The sequence below is a fragment of the Dryobates pubescens genome, chromosome 24 (assembly GCF_014839835.1).
Source record: "Dryobates pubescens isolate bDryPub1 chromosome 24, bDryPub1.pri, whole genome shotgun sequence".
NCBI lineage: Eukaryota > Metazoa > Chordata > Aves > Piciformes > Picidae > Dryobates > Dryobates pubescens.
In genome coordinates, this window is record NC_071635.1 from 13,781,195 (window position 1) to 13,800,476 (window position 19,282).

The 19,282-nt window shown below is 41.2% G+C and overlaps 1 protein-coding gene across 1 annotated transcript; it reads left to right on the forward strand.

Moving 5' to 3' along the window:
• Window positions 1–240: 240 nt before the first annotated feature.
• On the forward strand, window positions 241–18,961 carry USP38 (ubiquitin specific peptidase 38). The gene is made up of 10 exons (XM_054172621.1): window positions 241–1,070; window positions 2,063–2,198; window positions 5,319–5,448; window positions 5,748–5,849; window positions 8,099–8,257; window positions 9,697–9,890; window positions 10,370–10,463; window positions 11,296–11,402; window positions 12,473–13,823; window positions 18,670–18,961. Exons 1-10 carry the CDS (start codon window positions 386–388, stop codon window positions 18,829–18,831), a joined length of 3,120 nt encoding a protein of 1,039 aa, XP_054028596.1. The 5' UTR covers window positions 241–385; the 3' UTR covers window positions 18,832–18,961.
• Window positions 18,962–19,282: the final 321 nt, after the last annotated feature.

The window sequence follows — 19,282 nt, forward strand, 5'->3', positions numbered from 1 at the left end:
GCCCCGGCTGCCGCCGTTCCCGCCTCTGCACCCCATTGGCTGGCATCAGGAGGCGGGCGAGCAGCGCCGGCCGGCCCATGCGCGGTGGCCGGAGGCGGCCTGGCTTCCTGTTTGCGCCTCTCCGCTTCCGGGTCGTTGGGGAGCGCTCGGCGGTTGCTGTTGGGGCCGCGGTGCTGCCTTAGCCGGAGACGGCGGAGTGCGGCCGCCGCCGCCGCTCGGGCGTGGGGCCGGGGGGCGGGAGGGGCGCGGGAGCGGCGGCACCCGCGGCGGCATAGCGCGGCGGGGCCAGGGGAGGGCCGCGGGGAGGCGGCGGCGGCGGCCTCCGCCGAGGCCTGGGCCGGTCCGCCGCCGCCGCCGCTCGGCCGATGCGCCCGGAGATCCCGCCATGGACAAGATCCTGGAGGGGCTGGTGAGCTCGTCGCACCCGCTGCCGCTAAAGCGGGTGATCGTGCGGCGGGTGGTGGAGTCGGCGGAGACGCCGTTGAGCCAGGCGCAGTGCCGCGCCATGTTTGCCCTCAGCACCCGGCTGGTGCTACAGGGCCCCGACCCCTTCCAGCGGCAGGTGGGGCGGCAGGTGCTGGAGGCCTACGGCCGCTACCACCGCGCCGAGTTCGAGGCCTTCTTCAACCGCGGGCTCGTCCTCGGTCTCCTGCAGCGCGGCTACGGCGAGCTGAGCAATCGCGACCCCGCCATCCTCGACTACATCCAGGCGGGGCTGCGCCTCATCATGAGCTGCCCCTCGGTACTGGAGCTCTTTGAGCTGCTGCAGGTGGAGGCGTTGAGGCTGGTGTGCGAGCGGCCGGCGCCGCCGCTCTGCGCTCGCCTCTGCCAGCTGCTGGGCGATTTCCCGCAGTGTTTGCCCCGCGGCAGGAAGCTCTCGCTCGCCTTCTGCCAGCAGCTGGTGCGCAGCATCGCCCACTTCCAGAGCCAGGGCAGCCGGGAGGCCGAGCTGCGCCTCTACGTCTCGCAGGTGACGCAGGTCAGCGGGCTGCTGCGGAGCGTCTGGAAGGCCGAGCCCGACACGCTGCTGCCCTCCCTGCAGGAGCTCTTCGCCGTCATCTCCGCTGCCGGTGAGCCGCCGCCCGTCGGGGAGGGAAGCGGGAGGGTGGGAACGTAGCGTGGGCGCTGGGAGAAGAGCAAAGCCCTGTTGCTAGCACCGGTCGCTTTGCAGTCAGTGTCTTGAAACCGTTGGTTTCATGCCTAGACACTAAAGTGCAATTTTTTGGCTTTCGAGTAAACTAAGTTGTTGGTTTTTTTCCTTTTTGTTTTGTTTTCTTTTTTGGTTTTGTTTTCCCGCAAACAAAAACTAGAGGGGCAGTGGGGATTTAGCTGCAAAGCAGCCTGGTTTTTTAGGAAAACTGCCTTGCAATGCTTTATATAGTAGATTGAAGTGCAGCTTAGGGTGTCCAGTTAGGGAGAAAGAAAACGGTTTCAAAAGCAGTCATTCCTCGTTGGTCCATCCAGCCTTAAGTCTGCTTTGTCTGTGAAAGTGGAGTGTTTGTAAGGACTGTATAAAACTAGGGCATCATAGGGAGGATTCACTGCCTGAGTCCTGTAGGTGCAATTGTAGATAGGTCCCTTCTGATCTCAAAAATCCGTGAAGTGCTTTATTAGCTTACATTGGAAAGTGCCTTTGCTGTTGAGGCACCTGGGAAACTTCGCATTCTAATCTTATTTAGTCTTAAATGGTTTGGTTAGCAGACAATAATTGTGAATGGGAAGTAGCTGCATTGGATTCCTAACCTTAACGTCAACTATGATGATCAGTCGTAAGGTGGTAAAACCCCACTTCCACTTCTCCTGATGGTGGAGAAGGAAATTGACAGATCAGTGCTCTCTTACACGGATATTTGATGAACAAAAGGAGTTTGTGGCTTGGTGTTATTCATCATCCTGAATCTGTTGGAAGTTTTTAATTTGGTTTGTGATAACAGACTATTAAATGTAGGATAGACTTACCATCTCAAAACTTTACAACTATAGTGAAGGTGTAGTGTTGAAAAAGTATTTTTTTCCTGGGAGTTGTCAGTTTCTTACCTTGTGTCATGTTCAACTGTTACAGATACTTCATTTGAACCTTCTGTTGCACTGGCAAGTCTTGTGCAGCACATACCATTACAGATGATTACAGTACTCATCAGGAGCCTTACTACAGATCCAAATGTGAAAGATGCGAGTATGACTCAAGCTCTGTGCAGGTACTGTATTGCTTTAAGAGGGGGAAAGTCTCCATTTCTTATTCTTGCCTTTTTTTTTTTTTTGAGTTATTTGTCACTTAGGTTTCATTGAAAAAAAAATCAACAAACAAATCAGAAAAAAAACCAGTGAAAGCCCCTTTAAAAGTGGCATCCTATGCTACATTGTGTAGAATGCCAAGGTAGTCTGTGTTTGTGATGTTGTGGACGTTGGTTGCTGCTTTTATAATTAATGTGGCTTCTTATTGTTTGCTAGGATAGATGAAGAAGAAAAAGTTAAATAGAAACCAAAAGGAAGCCTGTTAGATCTCCCACCTTAACAGGGATGACTTACATAGGGAACTTTGTGGGCTTTACAGTCAAGCTGAGAAACGAAGCCTTGTTTTCAGTTGACTTTTCTACTTTTCCAAGGTGGCTGTCTCACGTGATTGTCTTACCCATCATCTCCTGCTCTGCAGAGAGAAGATGATTAGAAATGAGCTTTACTGTTTATTTCTGAAGGTTCTTTTCTGCTTAGATACCTTAATGATTGTCTACAGGGATTCACGAGGGACAGCCTCTGTTTCCATCTTCACTCAAGCCTCCAGAGGTTTCTTGGTCGTTGTTTGAATAATGGAATAGAAATGATGTGAAAACAATTGCACATTATGCTGCCTGTCACTCATCTAAACATGAGTCAACACTGAGATTAGTAATACTCATAACAGGCTGTGATTCAGATTTCAGTCTTGGTTAGGATCTTCAGATACATGAATAATAGTGAGGCAGGAAGATGCCAGTGGGATAAATATAAAAACCTTGCAGTTCTTATGGAACAGACTGTTGCTAAGCTCTGAAGGGTAGAAAATGAGTAAAGCAGTTAAGCAGGAGGCTGTTAGAAATTTGTATTGTTTAAAAAGCAGCTTCTAAAAAGGCTAACAACTAGAAATTAGTATCTGCTGTATTTTTTTTACCTGCATCCCTTTGAGTAGTGTAATACATTCATGTAGAACAGCACTTACATATGTTGGTGAAATACTGAAGGTTTTTTTTTCACACTGAAAACATTCCCTATACTTATATTGAATTGAGAAGCCATAATTAAATTGAAAATATAATTAAATAGAAGAAGCAGCATTAATATTGTAGTTTGGGGTAAGGCATTGTTTAGGGACTTCACAAGAATCTGCTTCACTGAACAGTTAGCAGTTGTGGTAGGTTGAGAGAGGGCCTAGCTCTCCCTCCCCCACAGAGTAAGAAACCACGGCTAAACTCAGTCGGAGAAAGCAGACTATATTTACAAGCATATATGGAAAGCAGGTTATATACAACACAATACATACAGGTATTTACAATATATACACAGAAATATACAGCTAAGAGAAATAATACAACAAAAAAACCTCCCTGGGGAGGGATTCCCTCCCTGCAACCCCCTCTCTCCCCCCCTACCTCCCTTTTTCCCCAAAAAGGGGTTAGAGAGAAAGAAAGGCAAGTTATTAAGGAAAAAGAATCGTTATAAAGCCTTCAAAAGCCCATGCAGGATTAGTTTTTGCTTATCTCAAGGCCAGCTCCAGCTAGTTCGCGGAGAAGCAGGCAGGGAGAACAGGCTGAAACCCAAACTCCCAAAACTCCCAAACCAAACTGAGAAAAATTCCAACTGCTCTACAATTTAAAGTTGCATTTTGTCCATCCACCAATGAAATTCGTTTAGAATATCAGAATGTTTTTGTTCTAGTACCGAAAACATTTAGCCAGTGTCCCAGTACTGTCTGTTTCATAAAGGCACAGCCTCAAACGCTCACAGCAGTGTGCCCAGTCTGAAGTTCAGAGCTGGGAAATTCAGTGGGATTTGTGCATGCTAATAAATTGCCAGTGATGTGCTTCTTTTCGTGTTAGTGCAGTTTTAAGATTTGTCACTACCTGCTTCAACACAATGTGATTGTATGATTGTAGCTTTCGAATGGCTTCTCTGTATGCCTTTGCTTAGGGAAGCGTTGCGGTGCTGTTGTTCCTCTTATTTTTGAGAGGGAAGTATAGTTTTGCCTTATTACTTCAAAGAATAAATACTTGATTTTAAGATTCTCTAGTTCTGTTCCATGGAACTAACATTTTTGATGCCCTTTGATTTTGTGTGTAGATACTCAGGTCAATGCTGTATACATTTTTTTTCTACCTCTGCCAACCCTTTGAAGTAATTACTCTTTTCTGTCTCGGAGTAATTTTGAAGAGGATAAAGCAGCTGCAGTGTCTGGAGCATCAAATGACAGTTAGTGTCATCAGGCTTTCATCATTCCCAGGAGATAGAGAACTTGGGCACAACAAGGACTCTAGATGAGTCAACAGAGCTCTGGTGACTGCAAGTTAGAGAGCTTGTTGCTCACTTCCTAAGGATGACTTCCGTGGCACTGCAGAGTGTGGCTCAAGTTGAGCACAGATTAGTTAATCTGTAATCAGAAGACTAATCGATTGAATCACTTCACTGAGGTGTTACTTTAGGCACAGATTTTAATAAGAAAGGGTGCTTGCTTGTTGGCAGCATTGATTTGTTTTTAATTGGCTGAGTTGCTCTGAATAAGCTCAGCTGAATCATGAAACCTTACCTGAAGCATCTGTGAGGAAAAGCAGAAAATGACTTTTCTGGAATATATGCCTACTTTAAGGGTCTGCTTCAGAGGAAGTTGCCTGCAGATCCTCAGTTTACACTTTAACACAAATAATCTTTAAGAGGAACTGAAAATTGTGCTAAGTTAAGCTTCAGCACAGATAAACCTCAGCTATTGTAATATCCTTATAGCACCTGCTGCAATGTATTTAAAATTACCAGATTTACCTTTTAACTGAGAGTATGAGAGTTGGTTTCCAGGAATGTAGCTCTGAGTTCGAGAGGCTTCCTTTTTGAACTTGGTAGTCTGTTTGGTCAGGTTTGAGGTAAAAGATTTTAAGGGGATGTTGCCAGGTACAGGAACATTTCTACCCTCAACTTGGCTTGGCCAACTTTCTTGCATTACTACTTGTAAGTCTCTGTGTAAGTATCTAACTGTCAAGGTAATATGTAGGATTTTTTTTGTTGAGATGAAAATTGGTGGCATACTAGGGTTTTGGTTTGTTATATGTTTATTTTCTTTTTCATTGATCTTTCAGAATGATTGACTGGTTGTCCTGGCCTCTGGCTCAGCATGTGGAAACATGGGTGATTGCTCTGCTCAAAGGCTTGGCTGCAGTCCAGAAATTTACCATCCTCATTGATGTCACTCTGCTTAAGATTGAATTGGTATGTTGGAAAAAAAATCCAAAAAACCCAACCAAACAAAAATAAACCCCACCACAACCTTTCAAAACTGAAGCAGAGGGGAGTGAATTTGCCACAGCTCTGCAGTTGTGTAGCATCTTTTATATTACTACAGATAATATCTTACATTTAGATCATCTTTGCAGAATAGTATCTCTAGCTTTCAGTTGCATGTAATGATTCTGGCTGTTTCAAATAGCTGGAGATCTATTTACATTGTTACTGAAATTTCACTTCCTAGACTTACTGAAATGAATGTGGATGTTTGTTTTTTTCCCCAGGTCTTTAATCGACTTTGGTTTCCTCTAGTGAGGCCTGGTGCCCTTGCTGTCCTTTCCCACATGTTACTTAGTTTTCAGCATTCTCCAGAAGCTTTTCATTTGGTAAGTTACTAAATAAATGGTCTTCAGTTCTCTGAAATGTCCTTAAAGTGTGATTTCTATAGTGGCTATAAAGAGTAACACAATTGATGCAATTGAATTTTCTTTCTTTCAAGGTTTCAGAGTCCTATTTCTGTGGTTCACATGCCACTAGGCTTTTTGACTTCTAGGTTTGACCAGTAACCTGTAACTGGAAATGAGTATTGTTCTTCCTGCTGTGTGCTTGTTTCTGGCAGTAGCATCTGGACACTGCATTCTATCTTAGTATACTTCTGGAAAACCATTTTATGTGGTGTGTAGTCCACTAAGAAAGTTGGGCTGTGAGCACAACAGTTTGGGGAAGTAAGATAACCAATTACCTGCTATTTATAAACTAGTCTCCCTGGATAGGTGCATGAGATTACAAAGGTCTTCACTTGAAGCAAACTGAAGGACACTATTCACTAATGGCTACACTTCAATATACAGTTCATCAGTTAAAGCAGTAGAATAACTAGGCTATGACGATGACTGTTCATTGAAAGTCATCAGGACCTCATCAATACCATTTTCCTTCCACTTAGGCAACCTTCTTCACTATCATTTTTTGAGCTACTGTTGTCATTTGATACCTTGCACTTGAACTACTTGTTTACTTTTTTTGTAGTAAATGGTCTGAATGTAAAGTGGTTCAATACACATTTGATAAACAAAAATGTTTGTTGCTGTGCATCTAAGTTAACTTTGCTCTTCCCTGTGCTTGAGCATCAGTAACATAAATGGAGTGGGTTTTTTAATAGTGGAAAAACACTGTTTTGCACTTAGATGTAGAACTTAATCATGATGTGGAATTCTAAAATCTACTGATACAGACTTTTAATTCAACCTCAAGCTAGAAGTGATACTTTTCTGTGTTCCAAGTGTAACTTCCAGTATCATGCAGCATGTTGTAAGAAAGAATTTGGCTCTCAGTTTGGGAGCTGAGAACCTTCTCTCCATTCCTCCCATGTGCTATGTGCAGAATTACTGTGTGTCAGATCTGCTGGATACAAATCTCAGTATTTGGGCTCAGTAATTACTTGCTCATTGCTATATACCCACATACAGAAAGTGGAGGAGGGATGTCTTCCATTGCTGCTTTCACTGTTGACTCTGTAGTACACTGAACGCTTAATCTTTGTGAGTTTGGTTTGGATTAGGAGATGTCTTGCTTACCAAAAGAGTAGGGTTTATTTCTCTGAGATGTAAAAATATTTCTTACACTTGGGGAACAACTGATACTTGAGAAAGTGGCAAATGAGTATTTTGCAGCTGGAGTGTTTTACTTGGGTATGTTGATGCATGTTGTTACAATTTATATACTTCACTAGCTATCATATTCTTGTAAATTCTGTTCTGTTTCATGTCTTTACTACCAAACAATTTGTAATCTAACTTGTGATGATAAATTATTCCATCCACTTTTTTCACAGTAAATCCATTTTGATCACTAGGGAGCTGACAGAGGTGTCTAAATTGTTGTGGTTCACAGTGCATAGTCCTTACTCTTTGGGACTGCATTGACTTAACCTTCTGCTTGATTTAACACTTCTGTTAGTCTCATTCATTTAAAGCCAAACAAAGCTGAGCTGAAGAAGGGCAAGGAGGTGGAATAAACATTTCTGATTTGTACCCAATTTAAAATAGTAATGAGTCTAAACCATAGATATGGTAAGGTGAGGAAAGCTTTTTTTAGCTTGTAGTAAATTTGTCTTGGTTTCTTGAGCCTAGCTCCCTCTCTCACTAGGTGGAGCTGTGAGCCAATTTCCCTCTTGTAAATTGAAATCAAAATAATTTATTAATTGGCTTCAGATCCCAGAAGTTAAATTCTGTTTAAGGAAAATTTTGAGGTTTGTTTTAAAAACTATCTGTCATTAGAACAGGTTACTGCACTGTTAGTGGAGGCACAAAAGCAAACTGTTTGCTGTTAATATCCTTAAGACGAGCACATTGGACATTTGACTGTTTAAAATCTTGCCATGTGTTTCCTAAGCTCATAAAGTTCCAAAACTTGGTATATGAGTAAAGAGAGCATTGAATAATTATGCTGTTAGGCAATTGTCATGAGTAAAGAATAATGTGTGTCTGTCAGGTCATTGTTTCTCCATCATTTATTTAAGAACAAAAGGCCTCTGTCATTTGGCACGTGTTAAACAGGGAAGTTGTTTGTAGAACAGAAAAGCTGGACAAATGCAATTAACACCCTTGTTTTGTTGGTTTGTTTTCCCCTTCAGATTGTCCCACATGTGGTCAGCTTGGTTCACTCCTTCAAAAGAGATGGCTTACCTTCCAGTACAGCCTTTCTGATGCAGTTCACTGAGTTGATACACTGTATGATGTATCATTATTCAGGATTTCCAGAGCTCTATGAACCCATTCTGGAAGCTGTTAAGGTATATTAGGAATGGTAAAAGGATGGAATGGTTTTGTTTCATTTACCCAAATATGAAAGATATAATCCTGCAGATCTAAATTGTTTAGAACATCCGCTAAGAGAAAGAAAATTTGTCCTGGTTGTCCATGATATGATTGTAGCAGACTTTAAGAAAATCCTGAAATGGGATCCCTTATTAGAAGTGGGCCATGAGGATGATGAGAGGGCTGGAGCACCTCTCCTGTGAGGACAGACTGAAAGAGTTGGGGCTGTTCAGTTTGGAAAAATGAAGGCTCCAAGGTGACCTAATTGTGGCCTTCCAGTATCTGAAGGGGGCCTACAAGAAGGCTGGGGAGGGACTTCTCAGGATATCAGGTGGCGATAGGACTAGGGGGAATGGAATGAAGCTGAAGGTGGGGAGATTCAGGTTGGACATGAGGAGGAAGTTCTTCCCCATGAGAGTGGTGAAGCCCTGGAATGGATTGTCCAGGGAGGTGGTTGAGGCCCCATCCCTGGAGGTGTTTAAGCCCAGGCTGGATGAGGCTCTGGCCAGCCTGCTCTAGTGTGAGGTGTCCCTGCCCATGGCAGGGGGGTTGGAAGTAGATGATCCTTGTGGTCCCTTCCAACCCTGACTGATTCTATGATTCTAAGTGCAATCTACTTTCTGAAGCTTCATGTAACTGTTGGTATACTTCTGTGAGGCTTATTCTAGGCATTTAATTTCAAGCCCACACTGTAAACAGTAACTCTTCAAATATATGTTCAGAGCACTGAAGGTGTTGAAGTAGGTCCTGAGGTGTACTTGGCATGGTGTTAATCTTTGGGGGCTAGCCAAACAGCATGATTAAGCCTTACATCTTAGTACTGTAGTTGAGTATTGCATACTTCTAAGGCTAAAGGATGCTGGTGGTGTTCCAAAGCAAAATGCAGCTTTTAAAAATAGTTAAATGCATTATGCACTTAAAAAACCCCAAAGAACACCCCAAAACAAGTGAAAAAAATGGGGGGACACTCACACAAAACCAACCAAAATCTCACCAAAAGTTACTTGGGTATTACTGCCTGATTTCACAGCAGTTACATTGCAGTGAAGTGTTTAGATGTTTAAAAGCTCCTGTCAATTTAATTCCAAGTATTCTGAACTTTATCCTCCAGAAAGCAAAGAGGTAAGAATTAAGGATGCTTTAGGCATCTCTTAGAAGAAGCTTGAAGTTTGAGAGAGAGTTCTTTGTGATAGAGAGGATTCTGTGAATATGCAGGTCAGAGATGACCACCAGCCTCTTAGTCCTGCAATTTGATTGTTAAGCAAGCTTTGAAGAAGGGAACTTAGTGGGGGTTGTATCTTCTAGGCTATCAGGCATAGCAAGACCCTGAAGGAGAGTGCAGGAGCATGTGAAGGCTGCTGAATGGCAGGACCTATTATAAAAACCTATTAAGTGTTAAATGTTTTTCTTGCAGGATATGCCCAAACCCACTGAAGAGAAGATTAAGTTGATTCTCAGTCAGAGTGCCTGGACTTCTCAATCCAGTTCTTTGCCATCTTGTTTATCTAGACTTTCTGGGAAATCTGAAACTGGCAAGACAGGTCTAATTAATCTGGGAAATACTTGCTACATGAACAGTGTTATTCAGGCACTTTTTATGGCTACAGAGTAAGTCCTTTTTAACAGCTCTTCTCATTGCAAATTAACTATTGCAGTTGTTGCATTCTTGCTTTTCACTGCATATTAACAGCTTGCTAGAGCTGAGTGCTAAAATCCAGCTCTGTGAGACTGCAGTTGGAAACATGAAAAATCCTGATCCTTCTGTCCAGTGTCAAAAGGCACTGTCCTTTTTTCCTTTTTGTCCTTTCTCCCTTCACTACTGGAGAAGCTTATGGTCATGCTTTTGTTTTAATCTGGAAGCTATTGCAAAATGTTTCCTCTGTCTATAGTCCATTCTTTACACATTTAAATGTTTAAAGAAAAAGGCTTTGTGCAGTGTTAACTACTACTGTACAGTAGTTTTGCAGTCCAGGTATTGAAAGGGTGTGTTATGTGTTTTGGTTTCTTTCAAACTGAAGTTATTACCTGAGCTGGAATGATAACTGTTGTTAGCGAGGAAACTAATGTCTGTCTCCTTATTTTTTCAGTTTCAGAAGGCATGTTTTATCTCTGAATTTAAATGGATGTAATTCACTAATGAGAAAATTACAGCATCTCTTTGCATTTTTGGCCCATACTCAGGTATGTCAGTTTATTTTATCTGCTGTTCTTCTTTAAGCTTAGCTCTGTATACCAAAATTTATTAACAAATGTGATGCCTCGGGGAGGGTCTTGAGCCTTTTAATGTAAATGCAATAGATTTGTAGGGGCATGAATCTGCTGTTAACAATTCAGATAGTGTGGATTGACTTAGAAATTGAGCTTTTGCAAGTGGAACATCTTGACATAGCCTTGTTTTTATAACTGGGTAGTAACAGATTTTTCTTTGAGAAACCAAAATGAAAAAGCCAATTTGATGTGCAAGCTGACTTTATGTAACTTTCTAGGATTAACAGTGACTTACTGCAGTGGCTTTTACAGTACATTTTATTGTGGTTCAGATTATAAAGTGGACTTTGTTAAATGTGCAGAATATTTTGCTAGTGCTAGAAAGACATAAGACACTTTTTGTTCTCTTTGAATAACAAACTTGTTATGAACGGGTTGAGACTGGATGGCTCTGAAAATAAATTGGTACTTGGGAAATACTGGGGTTCTCAAGAAAGGAAAGATTTTTAAGCTTGCCAGCAAGAACAGCAACTGCTATTGCATGTAACATCTGGTTGACACTCGCTACACCTTTAATATTTGCCTGCAGGAGCCACTACTTTTCTTTGTACTGGAGATGATTAGTACAAAATTAATGGCTCGCTCTTCCTATGATTAAGTGATTTCAATGTTTGTACACCAAGTGTTTCATATGGTTCCTGTAGAATAATGTAGTCCAAAGTTCAGTGGTAATTACCAGAATAAGGTAACCAGCTTTTAAAGTAGCTCTTTTGTAACCTTGTCTGTCCCTCTCTTCCATGAACAGAGGGAGGCATATGCTCCTAGAATTTTCTTTGAGGCTTCCAGACCACCATGGTTCACCCCTCGATCCCAGCAGGATTGCTCAGAATATCTCAGATTCCTACTAGACAGGTACAGTTATTCTGCCATTGATGGGAATGAATCTACAGTTTTATCACAGAATGGTGGAGCAGTCATGTTAACAGTTCCACTGCATGAGCTGGAACTCTAACTTATGGGCCTCATCCCTGGCTGTCTCTGGTTTTCTGTTTGGTCTATGAAATGCTTTTCTTCGTGGGTTTAATCTGTGGTAAAGTCTGGGTAACATCTTATATTCACATCATTTAAAGTAGGCTACTAATGTTCCATTTTTGCAAGTCTAAATGTGGGTATTTTGTTGGAGTCATCCCATTGTAAAATTAACAGGGTTGCTGCAAGTATTTTAGTTTTGCATGCTGGTGGAGATAGCTACATTTCATACAGGCCCAAGAAGTCACGAAGAGATGTACATGCATTTATAACCAATTTAATAAGCAAATTTAGCTATGGTACAGAAAAAAAAACCCACAAACAAAACCAAACTGCATTTATTTGTCTCACTGAGATGTGGTTTAAGTAATAGTGTTTTATGACACATTCCACCTCTGGAGAGAGTTTATCTCAATAGTAAAACACTGTTCTTTTAATGTCCCTTGTGTTTGGTTTCTCTTTGGTTTTTCTTGCTGTAGTTTCTTAACTTTCTTGGCTACAAAATCCTGACCTTTTCTTTTCTTTGGAAATAGTCTGGCACTAGATAAATAGCTACTTGTTCTCTTACAAACCAGTGCACTGGAGAACTGATTTATTAAGATAATGTAATGGTAAATAATAGAAACTTTGTTAGAGGGTTTTTCTAATACTTGCCAGTTCTCTCAGTTACATCCATTGTGTTTTGTTTTATATATAATGAAACTTGCATTCGGTGCATCTGTACTTCTCATACTGGTTTGGGTAGTACTGACCTGTATGGTTCAGCTTGCTTATATTGAAAATAGCAAATAGTTGGGGTGTTTTTTAATTTAAGACTGTTTTAGCCACTTCAAAATGTATATTATTTTTTTTTTTTAGTTTAACTGGGGGAGAAAAAAAAGTTTGATCTACTGCAGCAATATTTGTTTGGAAAGTAACACAGCTACTTGGATTTATTTTTCTTTTGTCTTCAGGCTGCATGAAGAAGAGAGAACCTTGAAAGCACTGTCTTCAGCAAAGAATTCTGAAAGTATAACAAATGAAGAGTCCCAAACCCAGGAAGCTGTTCATAAAGCACAAGTATTTGCTGAAGCACCTTGCATGGGAAGTGAGGAAAGAACACTGATAGAGAAGATGTTTGGGGGAAAGTTAAAGACTATGATATGCTGTTTGAACTGCAAAAGTATGTCTCAGAAGGAAGAAGCTTTCACAGATCTTTCTCTGGCTTTCTGTCCTCCAACTTCCTTGGAGGATGTTGGCCCAAAATGTATGGAACACTCTGAAGTGAAAGATGACTACATGGTGCAAACTAATACTTTAACAACCAGTCCTGCTGGAGAAACACCACTCAGTAATTTGGAAGTAAACGGCGGATGTGACACAGTCATGAATGAAGGAGCCACAAAAGATTTTTCTACTGAGCCAAACTCTGAGAATACCACAAATTCTGAACTCAGCAAAGTTCAAGATAATAGAGATGTGTCTCAGAGGCTAATAGGTAGAAACACCCTGTCAGTTACAGACTTACTTAATTATTTTCTGGCACCTGAGATCCTCAGTGGAGACAATAAGTACTATTGTGAGAAGTGTGCCTCTCTACAGAACGCTGAGAAAACTATGCAAATCATTGAGGAACCTGAATACCTCATTCTCACTCTTCTGAGATTTTCATATGATCCAAAGTGTCACATAAGGCGCAAAATTTTGGACAATGTGTCTCTGCCGCTTGTTTTGGAACTGCCAGTCAAAAGAGCAACATCCCCTCTAGCTGTAGTTTCAGGTGGTTGGTCTGCTGGTGTTGAGATTTCTGATATTGGAGAAAACCTTGCTAAAAAACTGAAGCCATCAGGTGCTGATGAAGTGACCTGCCCACAATTGGTGCCCTACGTGTTAAGCTCTGTGGTGGTTCATTCTGGTGTGTCCTCTGAGAGTGGACACTATTATTCATATGCTAGAAATGTTACTGGGTCAGGGCCTTCAGGACTCTGTCACCAGTCTACAGCTCTTTCTTTAGTTTCTCCTCAGGATAAGTTTTTGGCAGAGGATAGTCCTTGTACTATTGTAGAAAATGATCTGGATGCTGAGATGCCAAGAGAGTGGTTTCTGTTCAATGACAGCAGAGTGACATTTACCTCATTTCAGTCAGTCCAGAAAATTACCAGTAGATTTCCAAAGGACACTGCTTATGTTCTGTTTTACAAAAAACAAAACAGCACCTGTGGATTCAACACCAGTTCAGCAAATGGACTCTGGGTGAATGGAGACCCTCCCCTACAGAAGGACCTCATGGATGCCATTACGAAAGATAACAAACTGTACTTGCAGGTAAGATGGAAACTGTATGTGAAGTGGTCTCCTTAAAACTCAGAAGAGACTGAAAGAGAAAACAAGTTAGCTTTTAAATGTTCTGATATGTTCATGTTATAAATCACCTGTCTTGCTTCCATCTTCATGATGCTGGACAGGTTTCATGGTAAGGTTGCTACCACTGGGTGGGAGGCATCAAGGAAAATGGCTTACACTCATTTCAGTTTGACTTTTTAGTGATTACACAGGCCGTGTAGTCTCTTGTAATTCTATGCAGCAGAAGCTTTTCAAACAGTTTTCATTTTTGTTGCTTTAATAAATTGTAAGAGTAGCTAAAGTATACTTAAACTTCTCAGCAGTGTGCTTACTAATGCATTTTCTTTTGGCGTGAAGGTCTGTTTATAAACTCTGCTTGCCCAAGATCCACTGATACCAGTGACTAGATTGCATGTTCTCTTTGCTGCCTGTTCTGCCTCTCTTTGTGTAGGACCAGCACTGCCAGCTGGGCTTTTCCTGTTGTCTGAGAACTTCACCCATCTGTAGGCACCTCTTGAGTTGCCGTTGTGAAACATCACTGTCCTCCACACGTTGTTGTGGTCTGCTTTGAGCATTACTGCTGTTTGGATGGTGTAACAGTAGAAGTGTGTTTTACTGCGTGCTCTTTAGGTGACTGTGTCCTGGAAGAGTTCTAGGTTTATTGAAATTAGAAACACTAGATTCAGATTAGAAATGAACATTAAATTTCATTGTGGAAGATCAGTTCTAATAGATGCAGGTACTTTACAAACAAATAAGGACTAAGAGTTTCAATTGAAACTCTGCTGCTGTTTTCACACTGTGGTCAAAGTATTTGTGTCCTAACCATCTTTGCTGATGTGCCACCTCTCTTCATTGTGCAAGGTAGCACAACATGGGCTGGTGTTTCATTACCCTCACTGCAAAAAATGTCTTCCTTATTTAGAGTCTGAATCTCTTTTTTAGTTCAGAGCCATCACCCCTTGTCCTGTAGAAACAGGTCCTAATCTTTCTTACAAGCCCCTTTTAAAGTACTGAAATTCTGCATTAAGGTCTCCTCTGAGCCTTCTCCAGGATGACAACTGCTGCTGTCTCAGCCTGTCCTCATAGGGGTGCTCCAGCCCTCTGAAATAAAGTGTCTTTTAAATAATTAATTCTGATTTAATGATGACTACCTGAATATGTGTAGCAAAGGCTTTTCTCATATCTGAAGAGATGCTATAGCCCTGTAGAGCAAGCAACATTTTCAGGGTCTCAAGAAAATAATTTGTTAAATAATGAAATAAATCAGAGACATTTCTTTAAGAATAAACATTTTCAAGACCATTTGGATACCATTTCTGGAATACTCTTAAGCATTTAGTTACTTTCATATTTTTTAATACTGCTGTTATACTTAGGGCCAGTGAAATATCAGTATGATTTTGTAAAAGCTGATGTCATTTGGTGCATGTGCACAGAAATGGGGTTTGGGTAATGCTCCAGATTACAGCTTTCCCTGCAGAATGTGTATCTGAAGTAATGAAAAGCTCAGAGTCATTTTCTCTTATAGCTTACTTGTGAAAGCCAAATGTCAGTTTCTTAAACTTTTCCTTTACAATTAAGTTATATAGTCTCCCCAAAATGACACACAACATTTTTTCCCAAGTACACAGTTGTGGGATTGTTTTGTTTTGGATTCTTTTGTCAGTTTTGGATTCTTCAGTATTGGTTTTCTTTGTACTACTCAATCTTGGAATTGTTGAGATGTGGTCCTTTCCTCAGTTTAACTGAGGCTGATCAGAAATGCTCAGTTCTTGATTCTCTCAAATTAACACTCATGTTATTGTATTTTTGAGAAATCCCATCTGATTGTTGTTCAGAGTTCTAAACCAATATTTTCCTGCTAAACTAAGAGTGCACTTTGGCCTGAGAAAGCCTGTTCCAAAAAATCTCTAGCTTACTGTTTTTGTTTTACTATTGCATACCAGTTTACCACATGGTAAACTAAGAATGTTTTCACTTCAAATAATGAAACCTGCAATGTGGGCAGCTCCCTCTCCAGTTAAAACAAAGTTAAAATCCTCTTCTGGGAACATGTGGAGAACAGGAGATGGATGCTCTGTGTCATTCTAAGTCCAGAGGACTGTATTGGCTGTCAAGTTTTACTTACCTGATTTAGTGTTTTATCTAGTTCAGTGATAAATAATCTCAGGCTGAAAACATTCAGCATTTTTTTCAGAAGCAAGGGTAGTTGTTGCAGAAATACCAGTGCTGTATGCCATATGTGGTGGGTTTCATGTAGGTTAATGTTAGTCAAGTCAGCCTATACCTTGAGAGAATGAAGAAATGTGCTCATTTGGCCCAAACTAAAGATAATAATGAAGCATTTATTTTGCATTTTACCTTTAGTTACCTCTACCATCAAACACACAAATAGTGCATGAGGTTTAATACCAATACTGTGTTAAGAAACTTTAATAATTGATGATTTGATCACTGCTGCATATTTCTTTCATGTGTGCATATCTAGTGAGCCCTTCTGTCCATTACAGAAAATGCTTTGCACATGGTAGCAATGAAGCATGATCACATCTGAGGATTATCCTGTTCTTAGTGCATTGTGGCTGCTTAAAACCACCTTTCAGAAGTGGCTGACAAAAGTGATACTTGCAGCTTATTTACACTCTCTACTCGATGTGCTGCATGTCTCCAGAGCTGTGAAAGTCACCTCTTGCACTTCAGTCACTAGCAGGGCACTGTGTTGTTGCTGTTCCTAGCAGTGCTTCTCCTTTCAGCTCTGTAAGGTAGCCTAGCGACAGTGGAAGAATCAGTGGTGTTATGAAAGGTAGGTCAGCGAAGACACACAAAGTCATGTAGCTGCATAGCTGTACCAAAACCTCTTGCTATTTGCTAACTGCAGTAAGGCAAAATAAATCCTGTGTCTAGCTAAATCAGGGGGGTGGGGGGGGGGGTGGGCTGAGGGGGGTGGTCTGTCTTTGCTGTAAAACTTCAGTGTTCTTTTTTCTACAGTTTTTATTTAATAGAGCATAATCTGCAAGCTTTTTTTGATGCTTATTTTCTTCTGTGGCACGCTTTACTAGGTAAAACTCAACTACTGGGGTTTAAGAGGCATAAACTTGCTGGAAAACAGTTCTCTAGAGAGAGATGTAAGTGGAGGAGGGAATAAAGAACCTCCATTTCTGGTTTGGTGCTGTACTTCATTAAAACAATTTTTCCTGAAATATCTTACAACAGCACAACAAAACTAGCCCAAGCAGAGTGTAGGAAGTCTCTCACTGTTTGTTTTTTAAGAGATTCTGTTCCAGTCTCAACAGTTTTGCAGTGTAGCTTTTCAGCTAACCAGGCTATTTATACAAGGCTGGTTATTTCACATGAAATTTTCTGTTGATTTCTAATATTAGAAGCAAGTTTTCCATATTCCTTTCTAATTTCTAACAGATTTACTTAGGTTTTGATGTGGTTTATAGTAAGCAGATACATAAGAATTCACACATTGCTGGAGATAGCATACTATCCTTTAGGAAATGTCTGTGTAGACACTGTCCTCCAACTATCTTTTATATTTGGGAATGAGGATGCATTTCAGTTCTCAGTAGTGTGAAAGAGTTTCAAACTTAGGCTGTGTTTTTCTGAGAGGGCAGAGTAATTTAAGCCCACAAATACTATTTCTAGCACCTGTGAAAGTACATGAGCAAGACTAAGTTTAGTGCTTCCACGGTAGTATAATATGAACAGTCTTCCAGGTTCTTGGCTCTGCTCCTTGCTTTCACCAGGAGGAGAGGAAGAAAAGCAGTAATTCAAGGTGACCCATGTAATTACTGAAACCCTGTTAAAATTTCCTCCCATTGCCTTTGGGGAGGTATGTAGTGATGAAGTGTCATGTGAAGGAGTCTATCAGTATGAGCCTTAGCACCTGAATACTTTCGTTTTGTTTCCTAAAGAAGTAAAAGCCTGTACAGTCTGCTGTCTTTCTTCCAGAGCCCAACAACACCTGCCTTCCCTCTGTTTTTGAAGCTCTTGCCCAATTTGAGAAAAGGATACTAAAGGCAGGAAATTGCTGCAAGTTTTATGAGACTAGTCGGCCAGAGACAAAATAGTGTATGGTATCTGTAATGAGGGGGGGAAAAAAAAACTGTGCTCATCCCCCTCTTAGATGTCTAAGAAGTCACATGAGCATTCAGCTGAAAAAGCAGCTGGCAGGAGGCCGTGCTTTTTTTATTCCTGCTGTTTCTGCAGGTATTCTTTTTTTCTGGCAGCTGACCCTCATTTTATGGAGTGCTTCAGAGTTCCTGATACTTACTGATGTTAAAACAGAGCTAGCAATTACCCATGAAAGTTAAAAAGCTGCACCGAATGGAAACTAAATACCTTGTCCATCTTTTGGCCTTTCATCTGAGTAGGTTGTTACTCTGTGCAGTTGGAGTAGAATAAACAACTGTCTTTTAAATAATTAACATTGATTTGATGGTTTTGCCTTCCCATTTGGCATCCAAGAACAAGGGCACCTTAAAATCGCTGGGATGAAAATTGATGTGAAACATGCTAAACACAAATTTTAGCTCTTGATCAGCAGTCTAATTGTCTAGTGACATCCCACGTCTGTGACTTTAGCATTAACTTCAATGGGTTTAGTTATAAGTCACATATCTTTATGTTCAACAAAATACAACATCTCGGGTTGGCTGTGGATGGCCACCTTGAAGTTCAACAGAGCCATTCGCTCTTAGGAGTCTGGAATGTAGTCATGTCACTTCAAAAGTGGTTTCAAAATTTGGTAGAAATAGAGGGGTTTGAGGTGGTTATGTTTGTATGGGTTTTTTTAATTGTCTTTATTCTTCCATTTCAGGAGCAAGAGCTTAGTGCTCGAACCCAAGCACTTCAAGCTGCCTCAGCATCCTGCTCTTTCCGACCCAATGGATTTGATGACAATGACCCCCCAGGAAGTTGTGGACCGACAGGTGGAGGAGGAGGGGGTGGGTTCAGTACTGTTGGTAGATTAGTCTTTTGACTATGAAGACAACCTGGAAAACACTGGTTCCAAAGCAGCCCCATACTGCTGAGGACAACCAAAATACTGAACATTATCAGATGTTGTACCAAGTTTTGAGACTTGATCCTTGCTCAAAAGCAGATGTTGGGGGGGGGGGGGGAGGGGGCGGGTTGGTTATGTTGTATTTGAAATAAATAAGTGCATAATGGAAAAAAAGCTACCTCTTAAAAATTCAGTTGTTTTTCTAGTGAAGTTGTGCTTGCCCAAAAGACAGAAAATGGAGATTTTTAAGTAGTTGCTAATGACACTGCATTGAACTGAATGAACGTGCTTACATCTGTTTCTATTGTCCTCATCCACTGAATGAAGAAAGTTCATTTTTCACTCTTGATGGTATTGCTTTATGTGGAAATCCTTTCAGATGGGCTAAAGGGCATACATGGTCTCTCACCCCCACCTTGTTTTCAAA